Source organism: Caretta caretta, chromosome 23 (genome assembly GCF_965140235.1).
Source record: "Caretta caretta isolate rCarCar2 chromosome 23, rCarCar1.hap1, whole genome shotgun sequence".
Taxonomy (NCBI): Eukaryota; Metazoa; Chordata; order Testudines; family Cheloniidae; genus Caretta; species Caretta caretta.
Genome location: NC_134228.1, coordinates 13,497,652 through 13,523,149, shown reverse-complemented (window position 1 = coordinate 13,523,149; position 25,498 = coordinate 13,497,652). Strand labels below are relative to the sequence as shown.

Sequence of the window (25,498 nt, the reverse complement as noted above, 5' to 3'; positions counted from 1 at the left end):
GTTAACCCCTGGGAGTGTGTGACTAGCAAGAAGGACTGTGCAGTAATGGGGTCCCCCTGGGGACTGCAGTGAGCAGTCTCAGGGGCGGAGGAACCTGCAGCTTGGCCCGGGGAGAGAGAAGGACTTTTGCAGTAACAGGGTCCCCCTGGGGATTGCAGTGAGCAGTCCAAGGGGCGGAGGAGTCTGCAGCTCGACCCTGGCAAAGAGGTGGTGACCTCGAGAAGGGCTGGCACACTAGGGGTTCTCCCTGGAAACCGTGGGGAGCTGAGAGCACACGGGCCTGTGAGTCCACCACAACTTGGGAGGAGCGGAGTGATGGCCTGTCACTGTCTCCTTAAGAAGGACATTGTAACCCTGTGCAGAAAGAGAGGGTCGAGCGTTGGAAAGTTCACCAAAGCAGAGTTCATCGTGCAGCTGGAGGAGGATGACCGCTCTAAGGGACAGATTCCTGACCCCAACTGGGGCTATAGCAGGATCTGGGAGCAGCTGGAGTGGGAGCCAGGCATCGCCAAGACTCCTGTCCCCGACCAGACGAGGGTCTTCACGATCGGGTTCCCCATCAGGGGATCGGAGACGGACGGGATTGGAGCTGAGTCTGAGAGAGCAAGAGGACTGTGGGAGACAGCGAGAGCCCGAGAAAGAGCTGCAGAAGCAGGAGCAGCATGAACTGGCGGTGGTGGGGTGGAGAGGCCTAGGGGACCTCCCCGGGGTGAGTGGGGATAGACCCCGGGGGGCCAGTTCCGCAGGGAACCTCGAGACGAAATTGCTGCCCCTGGTTAAGGAGGGGGGGGTGTGGATGCCACCCCACTGCCTTTGAGCAGGCTGGAGATTTGAACCAGGGGGACCCTGCGGAAAAGCCCCGGTGTCTAGCTCCCTTGCTGGGTCCCAAGGCCATAGACTCCGTCAGCCAGATGGTTGGGGATGTGGACAGGCTCCCACTCCTGACCCCAAACTATATGTCTGTGTGGAGTTTCCTGGGGCCAGGCCCCTCGGACCTCCAGTGGGAGCAGAAGGTGATGGTCAATGGGGAGACATTCTTGGGATGGCCAAAGGGCATGGGCTGCATAAACCTTCCCACATACGGCCTGCGAGTGCTATCGACCACCCCTGACCTAAGGGAGGGCATGAAACTGGAAGGGCCTGGTGTAACTCCTACCAAGGAATGGGAGAGATGCTGGGGCATCCATGGGAACGTTGGTGGCTTCGAACTTCCCCAGGTCATCGGCTAAAGTGACCCCGCTCAGTTTGATCTCGAAGGGGGGAGAGATGTGACGAAGTGGGACTGTTCTTAATGTTTCCTCTGAATAGTGTGGGGGTGCCTCAGTTTCCCCTAGGCAGTTCTTAAGTATCTAGGGGGTGGAGTAAGGGTGTATGATCATTGCAGAGCCTAGAGGGCAGGTGTGTGCAGGGGTCTGGACACAGAGAATGGCCGACACCCTGTTTCCTGGCAACTGATGGCCTGGGCCCTTCCCCCCTGCAAGGTGAGAGCTAAAGGGTTGGAGAACAAAGGAATCAGGTGACCTCCTGGCCCGGGAAAGGAACAAAGCCCAGAGGAGGAGGGGCTGGAGGCAGTTTCAGTTTGGGGCTGGCTGGGACATGGAGTGAAGTGCAGACGTGGTTGTCTGGCTCACTGCCTCCCCAAAATGGACCCAGCTGAGGGGTCCCGTTCTCTGCACCTGCAAGCTCTGTTTTAGACCATGTTCCTGTCGTCTAATAAACCTTCTGTTTTACTGGCTGGCTGAGAGTCCTGTCTGACTGCGGAGTTGGGGTGCAGGACCCTCTGGTTCCCCAGGAGCCCCGCCTGAGCGGACTCGCTGGGGGGAAGCGCTCGGAGGGGCAGAGGATGCTGAATGCTCCGAGGTCAGACCCAGGAAGGTGGAGCCGGGGGAGCTGTGTGTCCTGAAGACAGGCTGCTCACAGAAAGGCGACTGCCCCAGAGTCCTGACTGGCTTCATGGGGAGCAGTTCCAGAGCATCGCCCAGGGACTCCGTGACAGCTTGTATGCTTGTGTCGGGCTACTTGTCGTGTGGGAAGGATGGATAGGTCCCAAAGTAACGAATCAAGTAAAGAGCTGCAGAAACAAAATGGAAATTCTCTCCAGAGAAAGAAGCCCCAAACCTTCCCACTGGTCGGCTGGTAATCAAGGATTGCAGGGGGTTAGAGAAGGCCTCAGAGGAAGGGAAGTAGCCAGGATAAACCTCTTCAAACTGGGTTTTTGCTAAGGCCAGCAAGTTCGCTAACAGGTATAAAGAGAGAGCCAGGAACCTGAAGGCACTTTGTTAGATCCTGCCTGATCACGCTGGAACACTCCCTATGAACATCTCCTCCCTCAGGCTGGCCAGGTTGTAAGTGCCCTGATCACGGGCATGTAACTAGCTTATCCACACAGGTAATTTACGGCACAGAAATGTTCTCGCTCAGGGGGGTGAAAACACACACACACACACTCCGAGCGCAGTGAGTTGCAAACAAATAACCCAGTCCCATTGAATCCCCTGCTTTTAACAAATAACCCAGCCACCAAGCGGCCGGCCCTGGGCTGGATCTTGTATGCCGGCACGTCCCACTCCGTTGGGGACGGCAAGCCGTGGCCTTCCGGGAGTAGCCAGTGTCCAGGGCTGGGTAACTTCAAAGGGGCTGGGGGGCTGGGCAGCACCGAGGGGTAACCTGCAGCGGCAGGGCCCGGCGAGGCCTGGCCGAGCCCGGGGCTAGGAACAGGGTTTGGATGACAGCTGCTAAGCCCACAGTCCTGGGAGAACCAGTATGGCTCCGGCTCCCTCTGACCCTGCTGCGGCACCCAGTTATTTCCTCTTCCTCTTACCAGCATTCAGACCTTAGATCCAGCCAGCTGTCTTGGGTGGGACACTCTGCCTGTTGTCAACCCCCCCCCCCCCCCGCCTCCCCCAGGGGCACAGAGACTAAGGCTTGCTTTGTCAGGGAGGAAGGCTGGGGGTTGGGTCTGAGGAGGAAATAGGGGAGCCAGGACTCCTGGGTTCTCTCCCTGGCTCTGGGAGGGGAGTGGTATCTAGTGGTTAGAGCAGGGTGGGGCTGGGAGCTAGGACTCCTGGGTTCTGTCCCCGACTCAGAGACCCTGTGTCAATATCTACCCCACCCCTCGAAAATGGACAGAGAGAGAGACTGGATAAGGAGGGTGTGACGAAGTGGGACTGTTCTTAATGTTTCCTCTGAATAGTGTGGGGGTGCCTCAGTTTCCCCTAGGCAGTTCTTAAGTATCTAGGGGGTGGAGTAAGGGTGTATGATCATTGCAGAGCCCTAGAGGGCAGGTGTGTGCAGGGGTCTGGACACAGAGAATGGCCGACACCCTGTTTCCTGGCAGCTGATGGCCTGGGCCCTGCCCCCCCCTGCAAGGTGAGAGCTGAAGGGTTGGAGAACAAAGGAATCAGGTGACCACCTGGCCCAGGAAAGGGACAAAGCCCAGAGGAGGGGCTGGAGGGGGTTTTTCAGTTTGGGGCTGGCTGGGACATGGAGTGAAGTGCAGACGTGGTTGTCTGGCTCACTGCCCCCCAAAATGGACCCAGCTGAGGGGTCCCGTTCTCTGCACCTGCAAGCTCTGTTTTAGACCATGTTCCTGTCGTCTAATAAACCTTCTGTTTTACTGGCTGGCTGAGAGTCACGTCTGACTGCGAAGTTGGGGTGCAGGACCCTCTGGCTTCCCCAGGAGCCCCGCCTGAGCGGACTCGCTGGGGGAAGCGCACGGAGGGGCAGGGGAGGCTGAATGCTCCGAGGTCAGACCCAGGAAGGTGAAGCCGGGTGAGCTGTGTGTCCTGCAGACAGGCTGCTCCCAGAAAGGCGACTGCCCCAGAGTCCTGACTGGCTTCATGGGGAGCAGTTCCAGAGCATCGCCCAGGGACTCCGTGACAGAGGGATACTCTGATCTGTTCCCTTAGGGACCCCACTCTGCTGGCGCCCCTCACTCCCGACCCGCAGCCCCCTGCTAGCCCAGCCCTGGCTTCACCCCAACCCTCCCTCCACTTTTCTGTGCTGACAATCTGAATTCAGGGGCGCAGGTGGGAGCCCAGGGCTGGATTAGCAGGGGGCTGTGGGGCAGGACTGAAGAGCAAAGGTCAATGTACCTGACTTGTTTCCTTCTGGGTTCGTGCCAGGCCCTTAGAGAATTTTGATGTGCGTGATGCCATTGCAGCTGTAGGGAGCGGTGAGACGGGGTCCGGGTGTGCTGGAAAAGTGACAGTCCTGGCTTGTCAAGTCCTTCACTGCATGGCACATCCACCACCTCTGAGCCCTGGGGGGGAGCTCCCACCCCCGCCTGCTCTAATCACTAGACCCTGCTCCCCTCCCAGAGCTGGGGAGAGAACCCAGGTGTCCTGGCTCCCAGCTCCCCCTCCACTCCCCTCCCAGAGCCAAGGAGAGAACCCAGGCGTCCTGGCTCCCAGCTCCCCCTCCACTCCCCTCCCAGAGCTGAGGAGAGAACCCAGGCGTCCTGGCCCGCCTATTTCATGAAGAGATCTACTCCCACACCTAGTTCCTCACCCTCCCTGCCTGGCATGGCATGCCCCAGAGTGCCCCAGGCCCTGTGCTGGGGAGAGGCAGGCAGGGCTAGGCAGGCCCAGGGGCAGCTGGCTGGACTAATGTTTAAGCGCTGATAAGAGCACAACTGAAAATAATCGGCTGACGCAGAGTCAGAGGGAGCTGGAGCCGGAGCCGGAGCTGGAGCCTTGCTGGGGAGAGCAGGCGGGAGCGGCCGACCCTGGTGCCCACCTCACCAAGGTAAGAAGGGGAGAGATCCCCTGCCTAGAAACTGTCCTGGCCTGTCTCTGACCAAAGATATGGAGCCTCCTGGCTGGCTGGCTCCACCCCCAGCCCTGTATCAACCCACCTACCCACCCACCCTTTCCCCTCCCCAACCCAGTATCTACTCGTCCATCCATCCATACCTCCATCCATCCATCCATCCATCCCCAAACCCAACTCTCTGTCTACCACTCCATCCATCCACCCTCAACCCTCTATCTATCCCTCCATCCATTCTTCCCCAGACCCAGCCTTCCATCTAACTCTCGAACCTGCTGTCCTTCCCCATCCACCCATCCGTCCATCCCCAGACCCAACCCTGTCTACCCCTCCATCCATCCTTAACCTTCTATCTATCTACTCATCCATCCATCCACCCACCCACCCATCCATCCATCAATCTACCCATGGTTAATCGATCATATATATACAAATGATTGCAAAGTCCTTGTATCAGGTTTGTAACAGTGATGTTGCAGGCTGCTGGCTTGTAAAATCTCTCTGGTAATCTCCAAAAGATTGGCAGGTCCTCAGTCCATAATTCAAGACACTCCTTTCAGTTGTAAATCCATGCTCCAGAGAATCAAAGCAGGAAAGAGGCAACATGGAGACATCTCGGGCATCTTTTTATCTCCTCTGCCAGGTGCACAGAAATGCCTCCTCTCTCAGAGCAGACTGTCACCAGGGAAAGAAGCTTACACAGCTTCGACCTTCCTGGGTCTGATCTCAGAGCATTCAGCATTCCCTTCTCGCACCGTGCACTTCCCACAGCAAGTCCTCCCGGGCGGGGCTCCTGGGGAAGCCAGAGGGTCCTGCCCCCCAACTCCGCAGTTAGACGTGACTCTCAGCCAGCCGGTAAACAGAATTGGTATTCCTGTTTTTGTGTCTTTTTGTAATGTAAGGTTTTGCCTAGAGGGATTCTCTATGTTTTGAATCTGATTACCCTGTAAGGTATTTACCATCCTGATTTTACAGAGGTGATTCTTTTACTTTTTTTCTTCTATTAAAATTCTTCTTTTAAGAACCTGATTGCTTTTTCATTGTTCTTAAGATCCAAGGGTTTGGGTCTATGGTCACCTATGCAAATTGGTGAGGATTTTTATCAAGCCTTCCCCAGGAAAGGGGATGTAAAGGTAAGGGAGGATTTTGGGGGGAAAGACATTTCCAAACGGGCTCTTTCCTAATAATAATAATACTGGTTAGACGTTTGGTGGTGGCAGCGAAAGTCCAAGGGCAAAGAGTAAAATAGTTTGTACCTTGGGGAAGTTTTAACCTAAGCTGGTAAAAGTAAGCTTAGGAGGTTTTCATGCAGGTTCCCACATCTGTACCCTAGCGTTCAGAGTGGGGAAGGAACCTTGACATGGTGGCAGAATGGTGGGATTAACTTGAAATCATTTTGAGATCAATGTGAGATTTTTTGAACCAGAAACACAGATTTTAAAAGGGAATTTTTTTCCCCTTTGGGCTGCTGGAAAGCAGGTTTCCAACTGGAAGCAGTTGGGTTTTTTTTCTCTGCTTGGAGCCAGAGCAGAGACAAAAGGGAATTGTCTTTTGTGAGCTGGAGTTTTCTCTACCTAAAGGCAGGGTAGTTAACCTCCTGCAGGGAAATTCAGAAGTCTTCACAGACCTGAAGTTTTTTGTTTTTTTTTCTTCTCCTAAGAGCAACTAGAGGGGTTTTCTGCCTATTTGCCTGGAGACAAAGGTGTTAGGGTTTTTTTTTAGGATTTCTCTGTAGGCTGACAATCACTATCAGAGAACACAGGTATCCGGACAGCACAGCAAAATTTTACAAGCCAAGTTTTTGTTGTTGTTGTTTTCTTTCTAACTCTCAGGTGTAAAGTTAGTTAAAAACAGAGAGGTTAGGATGACAGACTCCACGGTTCAACAAAAGCTGGAATTAGCCAGATTTGAGGCTGAGGAAAAACAAAAGGAATATGAAAGACAGATAGAACTCATACGGAAAGAAATGGAGGCAAGGGAAAAAGAAAGGGAGGCTGCCTACAGGAGGGAAATGGAGGCAAGGGAAAAAGAAATGGAGGCAAGGGCCAAAGAAATGAAGGAGAAAGAAAAAGAGAGGAAGCATGCACTGGAGATGGAGAAGGCAAAGGCTCAGCAGAATATACCAACCAACCCTAGCAATCCTTCTCCAGGTACCACTTCCCATCCCAGAAAGTTCCCGATCTCCAAGGCAGGCGATGATACTGAGGCCTTCTTAGAAAACTTCGAAGGGGCCTGCCTTGGGTACAGCATCTCTACAGACCAATACATGGTAGAGCTGAGGCCCCAGCTCAGCGGACTCTTAGCTGAGGTGGTGGTTGAAATGCCTAAGGACCACATGAACGAGTATGAACTCTTTAAAACCAAGGCGAGAGTCAGAATGGGGCTAACACCCAAGCATTCCTGTCGGCGATTCAGAGCCCTAAGGTGGAAACCAGACATGTCATTTACCCGACATGCCTAACACATTGGAAAACATTGGGATGCCCTGGATATCAGGAGCAAGTGTTGAATCTCCAGTAAATTTGCCCTTCCTAATGCAAATGGAGCAGTTCTTAGAGGGTGTTCCTGAGGAAATAGAAAGATACATCCTAGATGGGAAGCCCAAAATTGTAATTGAGGCAGGGGAGGTTGGAGCCAAATGGGTGGAGGTGGCAGAAAAGAAAAAAAAACTGGTCACAGTTAGAGTGGATACCAGAAGGGACAACCCCAGACCACACCCTATTACTGGGGGCCACCCAAGGCCCCACCTACCCCCCAAGGAACCCTCCAGACACCTTATCGTCCCGCCACACCATTCTCCAGCAACCCCCCTCGCCCCAGTGACCCGTCAGCTGGACGATGTTTTAAATGTAACAAGCTGGGGCATATAAAGGCCAACTGCCCCAAGAACCCCAACAGATTACAGTTCATTGCACTGGAATCACCCCAGAGGTCCTCAGGCCCAGATATTCCCAGATACCCTTGGAGCGGAGGGAAACTGTGAGTGTGGGCGGGAAGAAGGTCACCGCGTGGAGGGACACCGGAGCACAAGTGTCAGCTATCCATGCTTCCTTAATGGACCCCAATTTAATCAACCCAGAGATCCAAGTGACGATTCAACCCTTCAAGTCCAACTCTTTCAATTTGCCGACAACCAAGTTGCCTGTCCAGTGCCAGGGCTGGTCAGGAATGTGGACTTTTGCAGTCTATGATGATTATCCCATCCCCATGCTGTTGGGGGAAGACTTGGCCAATCATGTGAAGTCAGCCAAGAGGGTGGGAATGGTCACCCACAGCCAGACTAAACCAGCTGTCACGCCTAGAGTTGTTCCGGAAACTTCTATCAGGACCCAGTCAGAGGTGATGGACCCGGACCCCAGGCCAATGTCTGCAACAGCAGTAGTGGATCCAGTCCCAGAGACCCAGACAGAGCCAGTCCCAGAACCGGAACCAGCCGAACAACCAGCACCAGACCCATTGCCAGCACTGAATCCAGTACTTGCAACCCCAACACCAGAGGGCCCCACTGAACCTGAACCGGCAGCAGCCCATAACCCTACACAAGAGGCTCAGCCGGAGCCTGAATCCTAACCTAGTGCCCCAGCGGAGAGTGGTTCACAGTCAACGGAAACAGCTCCATCCCCTACATCGCTTCCAGAGGGACCAAGCCTAGGTCCACAATCAAATGAGGAACTGATGTCTCCAGCATCAAGGGAACAGTTCCAGACCGAACAGAAAGCTGATGAAAGCCTCCAGAGAGCTTGGACGGCGGCACGGAGCAACCCACAGCCTCTCAGCTCTTCTAATTGATCCAGGTTTGTTGTAGAAAGAGGACTTTTATACAAGGAAACTCTTTCTGGTGGACACCAGGAAGACTGGCATCCTCAGAGACAGTTGGTAGTTCCAACTAAGTACCGGGCCAAGCTCTTGAGCTTAGCCCACGATCATCCTAGTGGCCATGCTGGGGTGAACAGGACCAAAGACCGTTTGGGGGGGTCATTCCACTGCGAGGGAATGGACAAAGATGTTTCTACCTATGTCCAGTCTTGTGAAGTATGCCAAAGAGTGGGAAAACCCCAAGACCAGGTCAAAGCCCCTCTCCAGCCACTCCCCATCATTGAAGTTCCATTTCAGCGAGTAGCTGTGGATATTCTGGGTCCTTTTCCAAAAAAGACACCCAGAGGAAAGCAGTATGTACTGACCTTCATGGATTTTGCCACCCGATGGCCGGAAACAGTAGCTCTAAGCAACACCAGGGCTAAAAGTGTGTGCCAGGCACAAGCAGACATTTTTGCCAGGGTAGGTTGGCCCTCGACATCCTCACAGATTCAGGGACTAATTTCCTGGCAGGAACTATGGAAAACCTTTGGGAAGCTCATGGGGTAAATCACTTGGTTGCCACTCCTTACCACCATCAAACAAATGGCCTGGTGGAGAAGTTTAATGGAACTTTGGGGGCCATGATACGTAAATTTGTAAATGAGCACTCCAATAATTGGGACCTAGTGTTGCAGCAGTTGCTCTTTGCCTACAGAGCTGTACCACGCCCCAGTTTAGGGTTTTCCCCATTTGAACTTGTATATGGCCGCGAGGTTAAGGGGCCATTGCAGTTGGTGAAGCAGCAATGGGAGGGATTTACACCTTCTCCAGGAACTAACATTCTGGACTTTGTAACCAACCTACAAAACACCCTCCGAGCCTCTTTAGCCCTTGCTAAAGACAACTTACAGGATGCTCAAAAAGAGCAAAAAGCCTGGTATGATAAACATGCCAGAGAGCTTTCCTTCAAAGTAGGGGACCAGGTCATGGTCTTAAAGGCGCTCCAGGCCCATAAAATGGAAGCATCGTGGGAAGGGCCATTCACGGTCCAGGAGCACCTGGGAGCTGTTAATTATCTCATAGCATTCCCCACCTCCAGCCGAAAGCCTAAGGTGTATCATATTAATTCTCTAAAGCCCTTTTATTCCAGAGAATTAAAGGTCTGTCAGTTTACAGCCCAGGGAGGAGACGACGCTGAGTGGCCTGAAGGTGTCTACTATGAAGGGAAATGTGCTGGTGGTGTGGAAGAGGTGAACCTCTCCATGACCCTTGGGCGTATGCAGCGACAGCAGATCCAGGAGCTGTGCACTAGCTACGCGCCGACGTTCTCAGCCACCCCAGGACTGACTGAACGGGCATACCACTCCATTGACACAGGTAATGCTCACCCAATTAGGGTCCAACCTTACCGGGTGTCTCCTCAAGCTAAAACTGCTATAGAACGGGAGATCCAGGATATGTTACAGATGGGTGTAATCCGCCCCTCCCGCAGTGCATGGATATCTCCAGTGGTTCTAGTTCCCAAACCAGATGGGGAAATATGTTTTTGCGTGGACTACCGTAAGCTAAATGCTGTAACTCGCCCAGACAACTATCCAATGCCACGCACAGATGAACTATTAGAGAAACTGGGATGGGCCCAGTTCATCTCTGCCTTGGACTTAACCAAGGGGTACTGGCAGGTACCGCTGGATGAATCCGCCAAGGATGAATCCGCCATTCAATGTAGGGCTGTATGAATTTAATGTACTCCCTTTAGGGTTGTGAAATGCACCCGCCACCTTCCAAAGACTTGTAGATGGTCTCCTAGCTGGACTGGGAGAATATGCAGCTGCCTACCTTGATGATGTGGCCATATTTTCGGATTCCTGGGCAGAACACCTGGAACATCTACAAAAAGTCTTCGAGCGCATAAGGGAGGCAGGACTAACTGTTAAGGCTAAGAAGTGTCAAATAGGCCTAAACAGAGTGACTTACCTTGGACACCAGGTGGGTCAAGGAACTATCAACCCCCTACAGGCCAAAGTGGATGCTATCCAAAAGTGGGACTGTCCCAAAGTCAAAGAAACAGGTTCAATCCTTCTTAGGCTTGGCCAGTTATTACAGACGACTTGTACCGCAATACAGCCAAATTGCTGCCCCACTGACCTAACCAAAAAGAAACAGCCAAATGCCGTTCAGTGGACTGAAAAGTGTCAGAAGGCCTTTAACCAGCTTAAAGTGACACCCATGTCTGACCCTATGCTAAGGGCCCCAGACTTTGACAAACTGTTCCTAGTAACCACCGATGGATCTCCCCATCCATCCATCCCCCATCTACCCTTCTTGCCAGCCATCCAACCATCCCCCCCATCTACCCTTCTCACCATCCATCCATCCACCCATCCCGCATCCACCCTTCTCCCCAGGTGTCCATTCATCTTCCCATCTACCCTTCTCCCCACATATCCATCCATCAATCAACCCATCCATCCACCCATCCCCATACACACCTCTTTATCTATAGGTCTACCCATCACACCTGATCCCTCTGTGACATTCCCCTCTGGTGTTGTCTGGACGAGTGATCTGCTAGGTCACTCCAATCCTTGACTTTGGGAGCCACCCCTGCCCTGCTCTGCTGTGAGACCCCCACTCCCTGGCTGTTCACACAAAGGCTCTGGCATAAAGAAAAGGAGTACTTGTGGCACCTTAGAGACTAACCAATTTATTTGAGCATGAGCTTTCGTGAGCTACAGCTCACTAAGCTGCTCCCAGCTACTTGCAAGTGAATGACACTAGCCAATATCTACGGTCCCAAACACAACCCTGGGAACCTCCATCTTGCAGTGTCCAGTTACACCCGCTGGACACTGCAAAATTATATGAGTTCGTCAATTTAACAAAGAAATTGCTATGTACCAGGCTTGTTCTCCCAAGGGGAGCCTCTGTCACTGTTCAAACCAAACTTCAGGTAGAATAAACAAACAAATTTATTAACTATAAATATAGATTTTAAGTGATTATAAGTCAAAGCACAACCAGTCAGATTTGGTCAAATGAAATAAAAGCAAAATGCATCCTACGCTGATCTGAACACTTTCAGGGCCCTTACAAACTTACCTGTTTCTCACCACAGGCTGGCTGCTCTCCCCTGTGATCAGCGCTTCAATCGCTTGGAGGTGGTGTCTGCAGATGGAAGTGGAAGAGACAGAGCAAGGCAAAATGTCTCTCCCTTTTATCATGTCCCTTCTTGCCTCTTGGCTTTGCCCCCCCACCCCTTCAGAGTCAGGTGAGCATTACCTCATCGCATCCCAAAATGCCCAAAGGAAGGGGGGTGATTCCCTTGAGGGTCTAACAGATTCTTTTGTTGCTGTCTCGGCCAGTGTCCTTCATTCCTGTGAGGCTGGGCTGGGTTTGTCCCACACATGGCCTGATGAGGTGTGAACTGCCCCTCTGCTCTTGGAGAGTTTTTGCCTGGGCTTATTTTAAGCCAGGAGGACACATTTTCAGCCTCATAACTATATACATGAAATTATAACCTGTAACATCCCTATAACAAATACTATAACATCACTATAACAACCATGCTCAGGGCATCATGAGCCTTCCAAAGATACCCAACATGACAAACTTTGCACTGGATCCCACACAATGGGGTGCTGGGTGTTCCCCCGAGGTACAGAATGCCACACACCCCATCTATCTTTCTCCCCAGTCGTCCATCCATCCATCCATCCCCCTGTCTTCCCTTCTCTCCAGCAGTCCATCAACCCATCCCTTATCTAGCTGTCTCTCCATCCATCCCCCTATCAGCCATTCTCCCCATCTGTCCATCCCGTTATCCACCCTTCTCCCCATCCATCCATCCACCCATCCCCCCACCTACGCTTCTCCCCAGCTGTCCATCCATCCGTCAATCTATCTACCTTCTCCCCATCCATTGATCTTCCCATCCCCCATCTACCTTTCTCCCCAGCTGTCCATCCATCCATCCCCCTATTAACCCTTCTCACCATCCTTCCATCCCCCATCTACCCTTCTCCCCATCTGTCCATCCATCCATCCATCCATCCCCCATATACTCTTCTCCTTCTCCATCTAGCCATCCATCCTCCCATCCCCCCTTCTCCCCATCCATCCGTCACCCTATATACCCTTCCCCTCATCCGTCCATCCACCCATCCCCCTATCTACCCTTCTCCCCAACTGTCCATCCTTCCATCCCCCACTTACCCTTCTCCCCATCCCTCTGTCCATCCACCCCCATCTACCTTCTCCCTATCTGTCCATCCATCCATCCCCCCCTCTTTCTCTCCATCCATCCATCCCCACCTACCCATCTCCCAGCTGTCCATCCACCCATCCCCCATCTACCCTTCTCTTCTTCCATCCATCCAACCATCCATCTATCCATCCCCCCAGCCATCCATCCACCCATCCCACCATCTACCCTTCTCCTCATCCGTCCATCCATACATCCACCATCTACCCTTCTCCCAATCCATCCATCCACACATCCCCCGTCTATCCTTCTCCCCACCCATCCCCATCTACCCTTCTCCCCTTTACTCCACCCTTCCGCATGCCGATTGCCTTGAACCAAAGTCTAAATACTTTCCAAGCATGACTGCAGAGGATTATCCTGGGAAGAGACAGCCGTAGTGGTCTGATTGTCCATGCCCATCCCATTGCTGTCATTTTGGACATCAATGGGTGGCCCCACAGGTTGAGGAGCTGGGCACAGGAGATGGAAAAGGGGGATGAATGTCGGGGGGAGGCATCTGAGCTGGGCTTTCCCCTGGGAACATCTGCACTGGAGAGCTCTGGTTTCCTTCCCCTGGTGGAGGAGCAGCCATGGGCAGAGCAGTGGGAGCGTGAAGCTGACTCCACTGCTCGACCCCACAAGTACGTCACTGGCAAGGCAGAGGCCCAGATGTACCCCTGATGGTTCTGCTCCGCAAGTGCCTGGGGGCACCCTGAGATGATGGGCCCCTTGTTTGGCTACAGGATCGTGGAACATGCTATATTTTCTGGACACCGATGTCTTCATCATGGCTCGCGGGGCTGAGCTGGTTCCTGCATAGCCGTCTTGTTTGGGTTTTATCGTTGGCCTCCAGGCCTGATCTAACCCCCCAGCCATACCCCTCAAGGCCACCCGGTTGCATCACCCTCTTCTCACCCATCCATCCAGCCACCCCCCCAACCTGCCCACCTACCCCCTGACTTCCCCTCCACCCAAACCATCTTCTCCTTCATCCAGCCACCCCATCAGCCTTTCCATCCATTGACCATTCACCCCCCTGCCTTCCCATCCACCCAGCCTTCTCCTCATGTTCCCAATCACCCACTTATCTAGCATGCTTTCCCATTGCTCCCACCATCCTCCGATGCCCTTATCCTGGCAGTAGCTGGTCACTACGCTTGTGGTGTAGCTAAGAATTAGACCCATTGCAGAGGGTCCGAAATTCTTGCTCTGTCTCCCCCCAGGCCTGGATTGTGCCCTGCACTGCTTCTCGGAGCCATGAAATCCCTGATCTCTTGGATCTCTGTCCAGCAAGTCCTCTTGATCTTCCTGTACCTGCTGGGTGTCCTGGGCATAGTCTCCTTCCTACAGCTACAGAGCCAGTTCCCCCAACAGGGGCAGAAGATCGCCTCTCCCAGTGACCCATGGCAGCCCGCACCCACGGAGCAGGGTGTGTGGACCGTGAACTCCCTTGGGCGGCTGGGGAACCAGATGGGGGAATACGCCACCCTCTACGCCCTGGCCAAGATGAACGGGCGCCAGGCCTACATCCTCCCGGACATGCACCAACAGCTGGCACTGCTCTTCCGCATCAGCCTGCCCGTGATCTCCAGATTCAGGGCTTGGAGGATCCCATGGAAGGACTATGAGCTCCACGACTGGATGTCGGAGGAGTACAGGCACATCGAAGGGAAATACGTCCGGCTGACGGGCTACCCCTGCTCCTGGACCTTCTACCACCACCTCCGGCAGGAGATCCTCCAGGAATTCTCCTTCCACGACCACGTCAAGGAGGAGGCCAACCGGTACTTGGCCGGGCTGCGTGGGCAGCGCCGGAATGTGACCTACGTGGGTGTCCACGTCCGGAGGGGGGACTACGTCCGGGTGATGGACGAGCGCTGGAAGGGGGTGGTGGCGGACAAGGCCTACCTGGAGAAGGCCATGGGCTACTTCCGGGCCAAGTACCAGGAGCCGGTCTTTGTGGTCACCAGCAATGGGATGGAGTGGTGCCGGAAGAACATCGACGCCTCGCGGGGAGACGTGTATTTCTTGGGGGACGGGAAGGAGTCCTCGCCGGGGAGGGACTTTGCTCTCTTGGCTCATTGCAACCACACGATCATGACCATCGGGACCTTCGGGATCTGGGCCGGCTACCTGGCTGGGGGGGAGACCATCTACTTGGCCAACTACACCCTCCCCGACTCCCCCTTCCTCGAGATCTTCAAGCCTGCAGCTGCCTTCCTGCCCGAGTGGATTGGGATCGATGCTGATCTCTCCCCGCTGCGGAGTGGGACGCCTGGCTAAAGGAGCTCATCCAGTGGCCACGGGCTGCAAACAGGATCTACCCTGTCATGGACACACCCACCGGGCGGGCTGTGCTGGGGACATCGGAGGAGATTGGAGCTGGGCTGGTGGGGTTCAGAGCCCATACGGAGGAGCCAATGACCTACATCAGACAACTTCTCACAGGAGTGTCCAGAGTGACGGGGCCATCTCCATCTGCACAGTTGAATGGTTAGAGTGGGGAGACTAGGAGCCAGGACTCCTGGGTTCTCCAACTGGCTCTGGGAGCGGGGTGTGGTGGGTGAGAGCAGAAGGGGCTGGGAGCCAGGATGCCTGGGTTCTGTCCCCAGCAGGGAGGGAAGGCCAACCTCATTAGCTAGGAGAGGTAACTCTTGAGAAGTGTCTGCCGTTGTTCATGTTTTAGGACTTTCATTTTCTATTGTCACCCTTTCCTGCCATTGCTGCTGCTTGCGGACCCTCCCCCCTGCCTGAAACACACCTCCGTGTGGGCGACGGCAAGCGTGGTGTGGGTCCCCGCCACGGTGGGAACCTGGGGCACACGGCTCCTTTCTGGGGCAGAGGAGCTGGGATTTCTGGGAGTAGCCAGTGGCAGGGGCTGGCGAGCAGGCAGAGAAGTGGCGAAGGAATTCGGGTATCGGGGTGCAGCTATTGGTGACCTGCAAGGCAAAAGTAGCATTCCTGGGTTCTCTCCCCAGCTCTGAGAGGGGAGGGGGGTCTAGTGGTTAGAGCATGGGGGGGGCAGGCTGGGAGCCAGGACTCCTGGGTTCTCTCCCCAGCTCTGGGAGGGGAGGGAGGTCTAGTGTTTAGAGCGGGAGGGGGCTGGGAGCCAGGACTCCTGGGTTCTCTCCCCGGCTCTGGGAGACGAGGGGGGTCTAGTGGTTAGAGCGGGGGGGCCGCAAGCCAGCACTCCTGGCTTTTATCCAGTGCTGGGTTGCAGGGGCCTCTCCCCTGGCAGGCAGGGCTGGCCCCAGGGCGGCGCTAAGGTTGGGGGCAGGAACCTGCAGCTGGTGGGGCGGGGCGCTAACACCTGGGGATTATTTCTCTGCAATGACTCCAGGGCCCTTTGGACTCTGGTTAATCCACCCCATCCCAGCCTGTGAATGAGCCACTTCCTGACATGGGCAAGGCGGGAAGGGGAGGGGGGCAGCACCAAGCTCTTCCTGCTGCCATGGGGGGGAAGGGCTGGAGAGGAGGCAGCTGGGTCCCATGCTGCTCGGCCGGTGCCCCTCACTCCCGACCCGCAGCCCCCTGCTAGCCCAGCCCTGCCGGTGCCCCTCACTCCCTGCTGACTTGGGTGGCTGGATAAATGCCCTACATCGGTTCACTTGATCCCCTAAGAACGTCCGTCCAGAGTGATGGGTGTGACAAAGTGGGACTGTTCTTAATGTTTCCTCTGAATAGTGTGGGGGTGCCTCAGTTTCCCCTAGGCAGTTCTTAAGTCTCTAGGGGGTGGGGTAAGGGTGTATGATCATTGCAGAGCCCTAGAGGGCAGGTGTGTGCAGGGGGCTGGACACAGAGAAGGGCCGACAACGGATGGCCTGGGCCCTTCCCCCCGCCAGGTGAGAGCTAAAGGGTTGGGGAACAAAGGAATCCGGTGCCCTCCTGGCTCGGGAAAGGGACAAAGCCCAGAGGAGGGGGTTGGGGGGCTGGAGGGAGTTTCAGTTTGGGGCTGGCTGGAGACATGGAGTGAAGGGCAGACAGGGTTGTCTGGCTCCCTGCCCCCCGAAATGGACCCAGCTGAGGAGTCCTGTTCTCTGCACCCACAAGCTCTGTGTTAGACCATGTCCCTGTCGTCTAATAAACCTTCTGTTTTACTGGCTGGCTGAGAGTCACGTCTGACTGCGGAGTTGGGGGGCAGGACCCTCTGGCTTCCCCAGGACCCCGCCTGGGCGGACTCGCTGTGGGAAGCGCCCGGAGGGTCAGGGGAGGCTGGAGGCTCCGAGGTCAGACCCAGGAAGGTGGAGCCGGGTGAGCTGTGTGTCCTGCAGACAGGCTGCTCCCAGAAAGGAGACTCCCCCAGAGTCCTGCCTGGCTTCACGGGGAGCAGATCCAGAGCATCGCCCGGGGACTCCGTGACAATGGGACCCTCTGGGACTTGGTATCGCTCCCCCCTTCCCCAAAGTTGAGTGGTTAGAGGGTGTGGCGCTGGGAGGCAGGACGCCTGGGTTCTCTCCCTGGCTCTGGGAGGTGAGTGGTTCTGTGGGTTAGAGCAGGGAAAGACGCCCCCTAGTGGGGAAAGGCCCTGGCTCCCAGCCCCCGAACCCCAGGGCCCCTGGGGAGCTCCCCCACTCCGGCCAGGGGCCAGCAGACAGACAGACAGACAGACAGCCCCCGACACTCAGAGATGCTTTATTGGCGGGGGCAGCTTTCAAAGCCGAGGGGTGACACTGTGGGGTGCCATGGCCTGGGAAGGTAGGGAGGGGAATGGGGAGGCGGGGAGGGGTAGAATCGAGAGTGGGGCTCGGGGGGGGGCAGTTTTGGGGTCCATCATCTTGTTTCCCTCCCCCCGCATCGGCAATTCTCTGCTTCTGCCGGAGAGAAACAGAAAGACAAAGAGGAAAGTGAAACCACCGAAGAAACAATGTCCCAGCCCCAGCCCCATCCTCCATCTGAGCTCGGGGACCCCAGCCCCACCTCTCCCAGCAGGGGCGCTGTGGAGCAGGGAGCAGTAAGTGCCGGCTGTGGGGGAGCCCCTGGTGACCCCAGCCCCATCTCTCCCAGCAGGGGCGCTGTGGGGCGCGGGGCGGGAGCACCGGCTCTGGGGGCGGGGTCCTGGCGACCCCAGCCCCTCTCCCAGCAGGGGGCGCCGTGGGGCGCGGGGCGGGAGCGCCGGCTCTGGGGGCGGGGTCCTGGCGACCCCAGCCCCTCTCCCAGCAGGGGGCGCCGTGGGGCGCGGGGCGGGAGCGCCGGCTCTGGGGGCGGGGTCCTGGCGACCCCAGCCCCTCTCCCAGCAGGGGGCGCCGTGGGGTGCGGGGTCACCTGCTCAGCCCTGCCCAGGCCCCGAGGTCTCGAATTTCTTCTTCCTCCCCTCCATGCCGCTCAGGGCGTCGATGTTTTTGCGCCAGTCGCCCACTTCCCGGTTCTCCTGCGGGGGGGTGGGGAGGGAAAGAGGGTCAGTCCTGATACCCCGGAGTGCGGGGGCGGGGGAGGCTTCCCCTGCTCCCCCCACCCCAGCCCCCCCCCCGCTCACCTTCTCCGCGTCGTCCTTCTTGACCTGCTTGAGGTTGGCCCGCAGGTCCATGGACACCTTGTGCTTGGAGCCCAGCAGCGCCTGCATCATGGCGTCGGCCGAGAGCCGGACCCGCCGCAGCGCCGGCCGCTTGAACTTCCCCCGCAGGTCGAAGATCTTCTGGTTCAGATCCTCGATCTGGGGGTCGGAGCGGCAGGGGAGGGGGTCAGGTAACAATGGGGCGGGGGGGGGGGCGCGTGGTGCAGGGAGTGGGCCGGGGGGCTCAGCAGGGACTGCTCAAACCTGGCAGGCAGATGCTGCCAGGTGGCACTAGGGGGCGCCGTGCTGTGGGGAGTGTGAGGTGGGGGCCGGCGTTTAAGGGGGCGGGGCTAAACCCCAGCCCCGCGGCGCCATCTAGTGACCTATTTTGTTATTGCAGCTGGAGGTTCGTTCCGTCTCTGCAGCCCTTTCGTGGGGTGGGCTGGGGGGGGGGGCCTCTGGCTGGTTTTTGGAGTCTCTGGGCTGGCATGGGGGTGCAAGGGGAGCCAGGGGGCCCCCCGTCTTGGCCGTACCTCGTTGATGCTCTTGCTGACCCGAACCTGCATGTCATAGCGTTCCTCGTCCACACGGTCCACGCGGGCATGCAGCTCCCGGCAGAGATCCTGCGGGGGGAAGGGGAGGCGGGGGGAGAGAAAGGAGGAGAAAAGGGGTCCCCTCTCAGCCCCCCCTGGACCCATCCCCCCACCTCTCCCCGGGCTCATCCACGCCCCCATGAGACCCAGCCCTCCTCCCCCTGCCTGGGGGTCCGGGGTAGGGGGGTGGTTTACCTGCAGCTCAGCCAGGGGCAGGCTGGCCAGGGCGAGCGGGGTGCAGTGCTCAGCCAGGTACCGCTGCTTCTCCCTGCCCCGCTCCTCCTCCTCCTGCTCGAGCTCGTGCTTCGCGATCTGCAGCATCAGCGTCTGGGGGGCACGAAGGGAGCTGGGTGACACCCCTCAGTTGGACCCACAGCTTCCCGCCCCGGACCAGACCCACAGGCCCATCGACCCCGGCCTCCCGCCCCTCCCCAGACCAGAGTCACGGGCCCATCTACCCTGGTGTCCTGCCCCCTCCCCAGACTACACCCACAGACCCATCTACCCCGACCTCCCGCCCCCTCCCTGGACCCTACCTACAGGCCCATCTACCCTGGCCTCCTGCACCCTCCCCAGACCAGACCCACGGGCCCATCTACCCTGGTGTCCTGCACCCTCCTCAGACCAAACCCACGGGCCCATCTACCCTGGTGTCCTGCCCCCTCCCCAGACCAGACCCACGGGCCCATCTACCCTGGCCTCCTGCACCCTCCCCAGACCAAACCCACGGGCCCATCTACCCTGGCCTCCTGCACCCTCCCCAGACCAAACCCACGGGCCCATCTACCCTGGTGTCCTGCCCCCTCCCCAGACTAGACCCACAGACCCATCTACCCCGACCTCCGGCCCCCTCCCTGGACCCTACCTACAGGCCCATCTACCCTGGCCTCCTGCACCCTCCCCAGACCAGACCCACGGGCCCATCTACCCTGGCCTCCTGCCCCCTCCCCAGACTAGACCCACAGACCCATCTACCCCGACCTCCCGCCCCCTCCCTGGACCCTACCTACAGGCCCATCTACCCTGGCCTCCTGCACCCTCCCCAGACCAAACCCACAGACCCATCTACCCCGACCTCCCGCCCCCTCCCTGGACCCTACCTACAGGCCCATCTACCCTGGCCTCCTGCACCCTCCCCAGACCAGACCCACGGGCCCATCTACCCTGGCCTCCTGCCCCCTCTCTAGACCAGATCCACAAGCCCAGATGGGAAGCCTGAGATGTTACCTTGAGCTGTAATTTCCGAGATGCCGTTATCTTGGATTTTCTCTGCATTAGGACAAGCAGGAGAGTTTTCATTAGGTGTATTATGAGACCAGCTCAGGACCCGCCCCCCCGACCGAGATCAGGGCCCCGTCTGGCCAGGTGCTGCACAGACCCCCCCCCACGACCGAGAGGGCATCTGGGGCAGAGCCAGGAAGCAGCCCCAGCTCTTCGGGGTCCCAGCCCAGAGCCTGTCACGGGGAGCGCGTCGCCCCAGGCCCAGCGCCCACCTTGACGTGTGGCTCGGTTGCGTAGGCCCGGTAGTTGGCGGAAGATTTGCGCCGGAGGAGTGGGACGGAGGACGGCGGTGGGGGCGGGGGAGCCGGCTTGGGGGGCTCCGGTTCTTCGGGCCCCTCCTCGGCTGCCTCTTCCTCCTCCTCTATGACATCCTCCTCTTCCTCCTCCTCCTCGTACTGGGGGGAGGAATTCAGGGTGTCACCCCAGTTTGCACCAAGGTGCCGGGGCAAGCGGGGGAGGGGGACAGGTGTCCAGTCCCCAGAGCAACAATAACTCAAGGCCCCTCCTCCACCTACAGGCAATGACCCCGAAATATTTGGAAAATGGGCGGAGTCATTTATCCGGGAGGGGGATACAGTGGGGGTGACACCAGCCGGAGCAACATCCAGGAGATTAAATATAGCGGGGGGCTGGCTGGCTAGGGGTTGTGAATGTGGCACGGGGCCTTTCCCCTCTAGGAGGCGTTGGCTCCCATCCGGCCCCAGGCGGGGACTGGCTGGCTCTGGGGGGCGGGGAATGGGGCATGGGGCCTTTCCCCTGTAGGGGGCGCCGGCTCCCATCCAGCCCCAAGGGGGTGGGGAATGGGGCCCAGGGCCTGTCCCCTCTATGGGGCACCAGCTCTGACCCAGGCCTGGGCAGGGGCAGCCTGTGAAAGCGGCTTTGATCTCACAGAACCACCCCCCACCCTAAGGTGCCGCCCCAGAGATTCCCCAGGTGTAGCAGGGGAAAGGGCCCCCCCCCGGCTCCTCCTTACGGTGATGTCCTCCCTGCAGAGAAAGAAAGAGGGACAGCGATTAGGCTCAAGCAGCCCTTGTCTCCCCCCCGTTGCTGCCCCGGCGTCTCCTGCTGGCAGGGCCCAAAGCCCTTCACACAGCGATCGACCCTTCTCTGCCCCCATGAGCCAGGGGGATTTGCCCCCTTTCGCATACTGGGAAATGGAGGCACAGAGCGGGGACAGGGATGTACCCCCTCAAAAAATCACAGGGTCCTGGCTCCCAGCCCCCCCCCCCGCTCTAACCACTAGACCCCACTCCCCTTCCAGAGCTAGGGAGAGAACCCAGGAGTCCTGGCTCCCAGCCCCCCTGTTCTAATCCGCTAGACCCCAATCCCGTCCCAGAGCTGGGGAGGACCCAGGAGTCCTGGCTGCCTTCTCCCTGCTCTAACCCGCTAGACCCCACTCCCCTCCCAGAGCCAGGGAGAGAACCCAGGAGCCCAGGCTCCCAGCCCCCCGCCCCCGGGCTCTACCCACTAGACCCCACTCCCTTCCCAGAGCCAGGGAGAGAACCCAGGAGTCCTGGCTCCCAGCCCCCGGGCTCTACCCACTAGACCCCACTCCCCTCCCAGAGCTGGGTAAGTCAAAAGCCAGTAACTCACTCGTCTGCCATCAGGAGCAGGTGGGTTTCACTACAAACAGCTGGGAGGGGAAGATGGAAAAATCTTATTTGCTCTGCACAGGGTCTGGGTCTGGGCTCAGGGGGCCGGGGAATGGGGCCCGGGGCCTGTCCCCTCTAGGGGGCGCCGGCAGGGATTGGCTGGCTCAGGCGGGTGGGGGGCTGGGAAAGACCCTGCGCTCGGGCCCGTTATCTCCCCCAGCCCCGGCTCCTTTCCCCTATTTGGGGCGGGAGCCGCTCGGGCCGATTAGCCCCTAAGTGGCTGCTGCTAAATATAAATCCCCTTATCGGGAGGGAGGGGGTCCCGAGCCAGTTCGGGGGCTGGGGGGATGGGACGGAGGGGAGCCCCCCCTTCAAGCCTGGGGGCACGGGGGAGCTCTGGAAGATTCAGCCAGGCCCTGGAGATGCTGCGATGGGGGAAGATGGGGGGGCAGCATTGGGCTGGGGGGCTGGGGTCCCCCACGCTCATCTGGGTTGAAAATATCCCCCTGCAGCCAGTCTCCCCCTCCCCGGAGTTGGGGGGATGGCGGGTCCCCTCCCCTCCATCCCCCCAGGGATCAGTGGGGGGCAGGTGGGTCCCCTCCCCTCCATCCCCCCAGGGATCAGTGGGGGGCAGGGGGGCAGGGGGTCCCCTCCTGTCCATCCCCCCAGAGGTTAGTGGGGGGCAGGCGGGTCCCGTCCCCTCCATCCCCCCAGAGGCTAGTGGGGGGCAGGTGGGTCCCCTCCCCTCCATCCCCCCAGGGATCAGTGGGGGGCAGGCGGGTCCCCTCCCCTCCATCCCCCCAGGGATCAGTGGGGGGCAGGCGGGTCCCCTCCCCTCCCCTCCATCCCCCCCAGGACAGGGGCTCCCCCGGCCGGGTTACCCGAGTGTCCGGACTCCGGAGGCGGCGCGGGGCCGGGGCCGGCCGGGGCCGGGGGGTTAAGAAGGATCCGGAGCCGCCGCCCGCCCTTGTAGGGAACGAGGGGCGGGGCCGGCTCTGGGAGAGGGGTGTTGGGGGGCAGGGCCCGGCTCTGTGTGTGTGTGTGTGTGTGTGTGTGTGTGTGTGTGTGTGTCCCTGCTCTGCGTGTCCCCCCCGGGTGTGGGTCCCTGCGCCCCCTGCTCTGCGTGTCCCCCCCCCGGGTGTGCGTCCCTGCGCCCCCTGCTCTGTGTGTCCCCCCCGGGCTCTGCGTGTCCCCCCCCGGGTGTGCGTCCCTGCGCCCCCTGCCCCGCGTATCCCCCCCGGGTGTGCGTCCCTGCGCCCCCTGCTCTGTGTCCCCCCCCCCCGGGGGTGCGTCCCTGCTGCCCCAGGGGGGGGGTGTCCCTGTGTGTGTGTCTGTGGCTCCTGCTGTGTGTGTCCAGCAGCCTGGGGGGGGGTGTCCCCGCAGCCCCTGTCGGAGGGGCTGGGCCCTGCTCCCTGTGTTTTAATCCCTAACGTCCCCACCAGCAGGCCCCAGTTCCCCTGACCCTGTGAGGGTCTCACGCCCTGCAGCTGCGGGTCTACGGGGCGAGCCGGGGGGCGGAGCGGGGGGGGCAGACTGGCTGGAGGAGGTGCCTGTATCCACCCAGGAGAGGTGAGAAGAGCAGGGCCTGCGCCAGGCAAGGGCGTCCCCCCCCGTCCTCCCCCGGTTCCCGTTAGGGGCCCGGCGAAGACAGGGCGGCCGGGTGCCGCGGGGACACAACGTTCTTGGGGTCAGCGCTGACAGCCGGGGCAGAGCGCCCCTGTGACGCTCTGTACCTCGGGGGGACACCCAGCACCCCCCTGTTCACCTTCATAACATGAGGGTGTGGGATCCAATGCAAGGTTTGCCACGCCGGGTGTCTCCGGACGGCTCATGACGCACGGAGCATGGCTGGGGCGGTGGTGTGACGAAGTGGGCCTGTTCTTAATGTTTCCTCTGAATAGTGTGGGGGTGCCTCAGTTTCCCCTAGGCAGTTCTTAAGTATCTAGGGGGGTGGGGTAAGGGTGTATGATCCTTGCAGAGCCCTAGAGGGCAGGTGTGTGCAGGGGTCTGGACACAGAGAATGGCCGACACCCTGTTTCCTGGCAACTGATGGCCTGGGCCCTTCCCCCCTGCAAGGTGAGAGCTGAAGGGTTGGAGAACAAAGGAATCAGGTGACCACCTGGCCTGGGAAAGGGACAAAGCCCAGAGGAGGAGGGGCTGGAGGGGTTTTCAGTTTGGGGCTGGCTGGGACATGGAGTGAAGTGCAGACGTGGTTGTCTGGCTCACTGCCCCCCAAAATGGACCCAGCTGAGGGGTCCCGTTCTCTGCACCTGCAAGCTCTGTTTTAGACCATGTTCCTGTCGTCTAATAAACCTTCTGTGTTACTGGCTGGCTGAGAGTCACGTCTGACTGCGAAGTTGGGGGGCAGGACCCTCTGGCTTCCCTAGGAGCCCTGCCTGAGCGGACTCGCTGTGGGGAAGCGCACGGAGGGGCAGAGGATGCTGAATGCTCCGAGGTCAGACCCAGGAAGGGGGAAGCCGGGTGAGCTGTGTGTCCTGCAGACAGGCTGCTCACAGAAAGGCGACTGCCCCAGAGTCCTGACTGGCTTCATGGGGAGCAGTTCCAGAGCATCGCCCAGGGACTCCGTGACAGGTGGCGTTAGAGTAATTGTTACAGGGAGGTTACAGTGAGGTTATGGGTTAGAATTTCATGGATATAGTTCTGAGGCTGAAAAGGCATCATCATGGCTTAAATCAACCCCAGGCAAAAACTCTCTGTGACAAAGTGGGAATGCTCTTAATGTTTTCTCTGAATACTGGGTGGGTGCCTCAGTTTCCCCTAGGCAGTTCTTAAGGATCTAGCTGGTGGGATAAGACAGTGTGATTGTGGCAGAGACCTAGGGGGCTAGTGTGATGGGGTCTGCACAGAGAATGGCCGACACCCCGTCTCCTGGCCGCTGATGGCCTGGGCCCCCCCTCTGCAAGGTGCCAACTGAAGAGGCTGGAGAACAAAGAGATCAGGTGACCTCCTGGCCTGGGAAAGAGAAAAAGGCCAGAGGAGGGGCAGGAGAGTCTCAGTTTGGAGCTGGCTGGGGAAATGGAGGGAGGCCCAGATGGGGCTCTGGCCTCCCTGCCCCCCAAGACAGACCTGACTGAGGGGTCCTGGTCTCTGTACCTACAAGCTCTGTGCTAGACCATGTTCCTGTCGGCTAATAAACCTTCTGTTTCCCCGGCTGGTTGAGAGTCACGTCTGACTGCGGAGTTGGGGGCAGGACCCACTGGCCGCCCCAGGACCCCGCCTGGGCAGACTCGCTTTGGGAAGTGCACGGAGGGGCAGAGGATGCTGAATGCTGCGAGGTCAGACCCAGGAAGGTCGAAGCTTCTTGCCCTGGAGACAGTCTGCTCCCAGAGAGGTGGCTCCCCCAGAGTCCTGACTGGCTTCGTAGGGAGCAGATCCAGAGCATCGGCCAGGGACGCCGTGACACCCTCCAAGAACAGAGGGGCAGTTCACACCTCATCAGGGTATGGATGGGACAAACCCAGCCCAGCCTTAGAGGAATGAAGGACACTGGCTTAGGCCCTGTTAGACCCTCGAGGGAGTCACCCCCCTTCCTTTGGGCATTTTGGGATGCGATGAGGTAACGCTCACCTGACTCTGAAGTGGGTGGGGGGCAAAGCCAAGAGGAAAGAAAGCACATGACAAAAGGGAGACATTTTGCCTTGCTCTGTCTCTTCCACTTCCATCTGCAGACACCACCACCGAGCGACTGAAGCGCTGATCACAGGGG

The 25,498-nt window shown here is 58.3% G+C and overlaps 2 protein-coding genes across 2 annotated transcripts; one reads left to right on the top strand and one right to left on the bottom strand.

Moving 5' to 3' along the window:
• The first annotated feature begins 14,071 nt into the window (after nucleotides 1-14,071).
• Nucleotides 14,072-15,362, top strand: LOC125627898 (galactoside alpha-(1,2)-fucosyltransferase 2-like). Its single transcript, XM_048832501.2, has one exon. The coding sequence runs from the start codon at nucleotides 14,072-14,074 to the stop codon at nucleotides 15,095-15,097; it is 1,026 nt and encodes a 341-aa protein (XP_048688458.2). The 3' UTR covers nucleotides 15,098-15,362.
• Nucleotides 15,363-17,430: 2,068 nt separating this feature from the next.
• Nucleotides 17,431-21,904, bottom strand: TNNI3 (troponin I3, cardiac type). Its single transcript, XM_048832508.2, has 9 exons — nucleotides 21,773-21,904; nucleotides 21,153-21,165; nucleotides 20,392-20,574; nucleotides 20,126-20,167; nucleotides 19,094-19,225; nucleotides 18,839-18,928; nucleotides 18,288-18,464; nucleotides 18,077-18,182; nucleotides 17,431-17,625 (listed from the first exon to the last, which is right to left on the bottom strand). Exons 1-8 carry the CDS (start codon nucleotides 21,781-21,783, stop codon nucleotides 18,081-18,083), a joined length of 750 nt encoding a protein of 249 aa, XP_048688465.2. The 5' UTR covers nucleotides 21,784-21,904; the 3' UTR covers nucleotides 17,431-17,625; nucleotides 18,077-18,080.
• Between the last annotated feature and the right edge of the window lie 3,594 nt (nucleotides 21,905-25,498).

Bases quoted from the DNA above. Each gene is read 5' to 3' on its own strand.
- LOC125627898 (XM_048832501.2), top strand. From the start codon at position 14,072: ATGAAATCCCTGATCTCTTGGATCTCTGTCCAGCAAGTCCTCTTGATC.
- TNNI3 (XM_048832508.2), bottom strand. The intron at 18,465-18,838 runs GTACGGCCAAGA...TCCGACCCCCAG, and splicing joins TCAGCAAGAGCATCAACGAG to ATCGAGGATCTGAACCAGAA. The intron at 18,183-18,287 runs GTGAGCGGGGGG...ACCCCCCCGCAG, and splicing joins AGAAGGACGACGCGGAGAAG to GAGAACCGGGAAGTGGGCGA.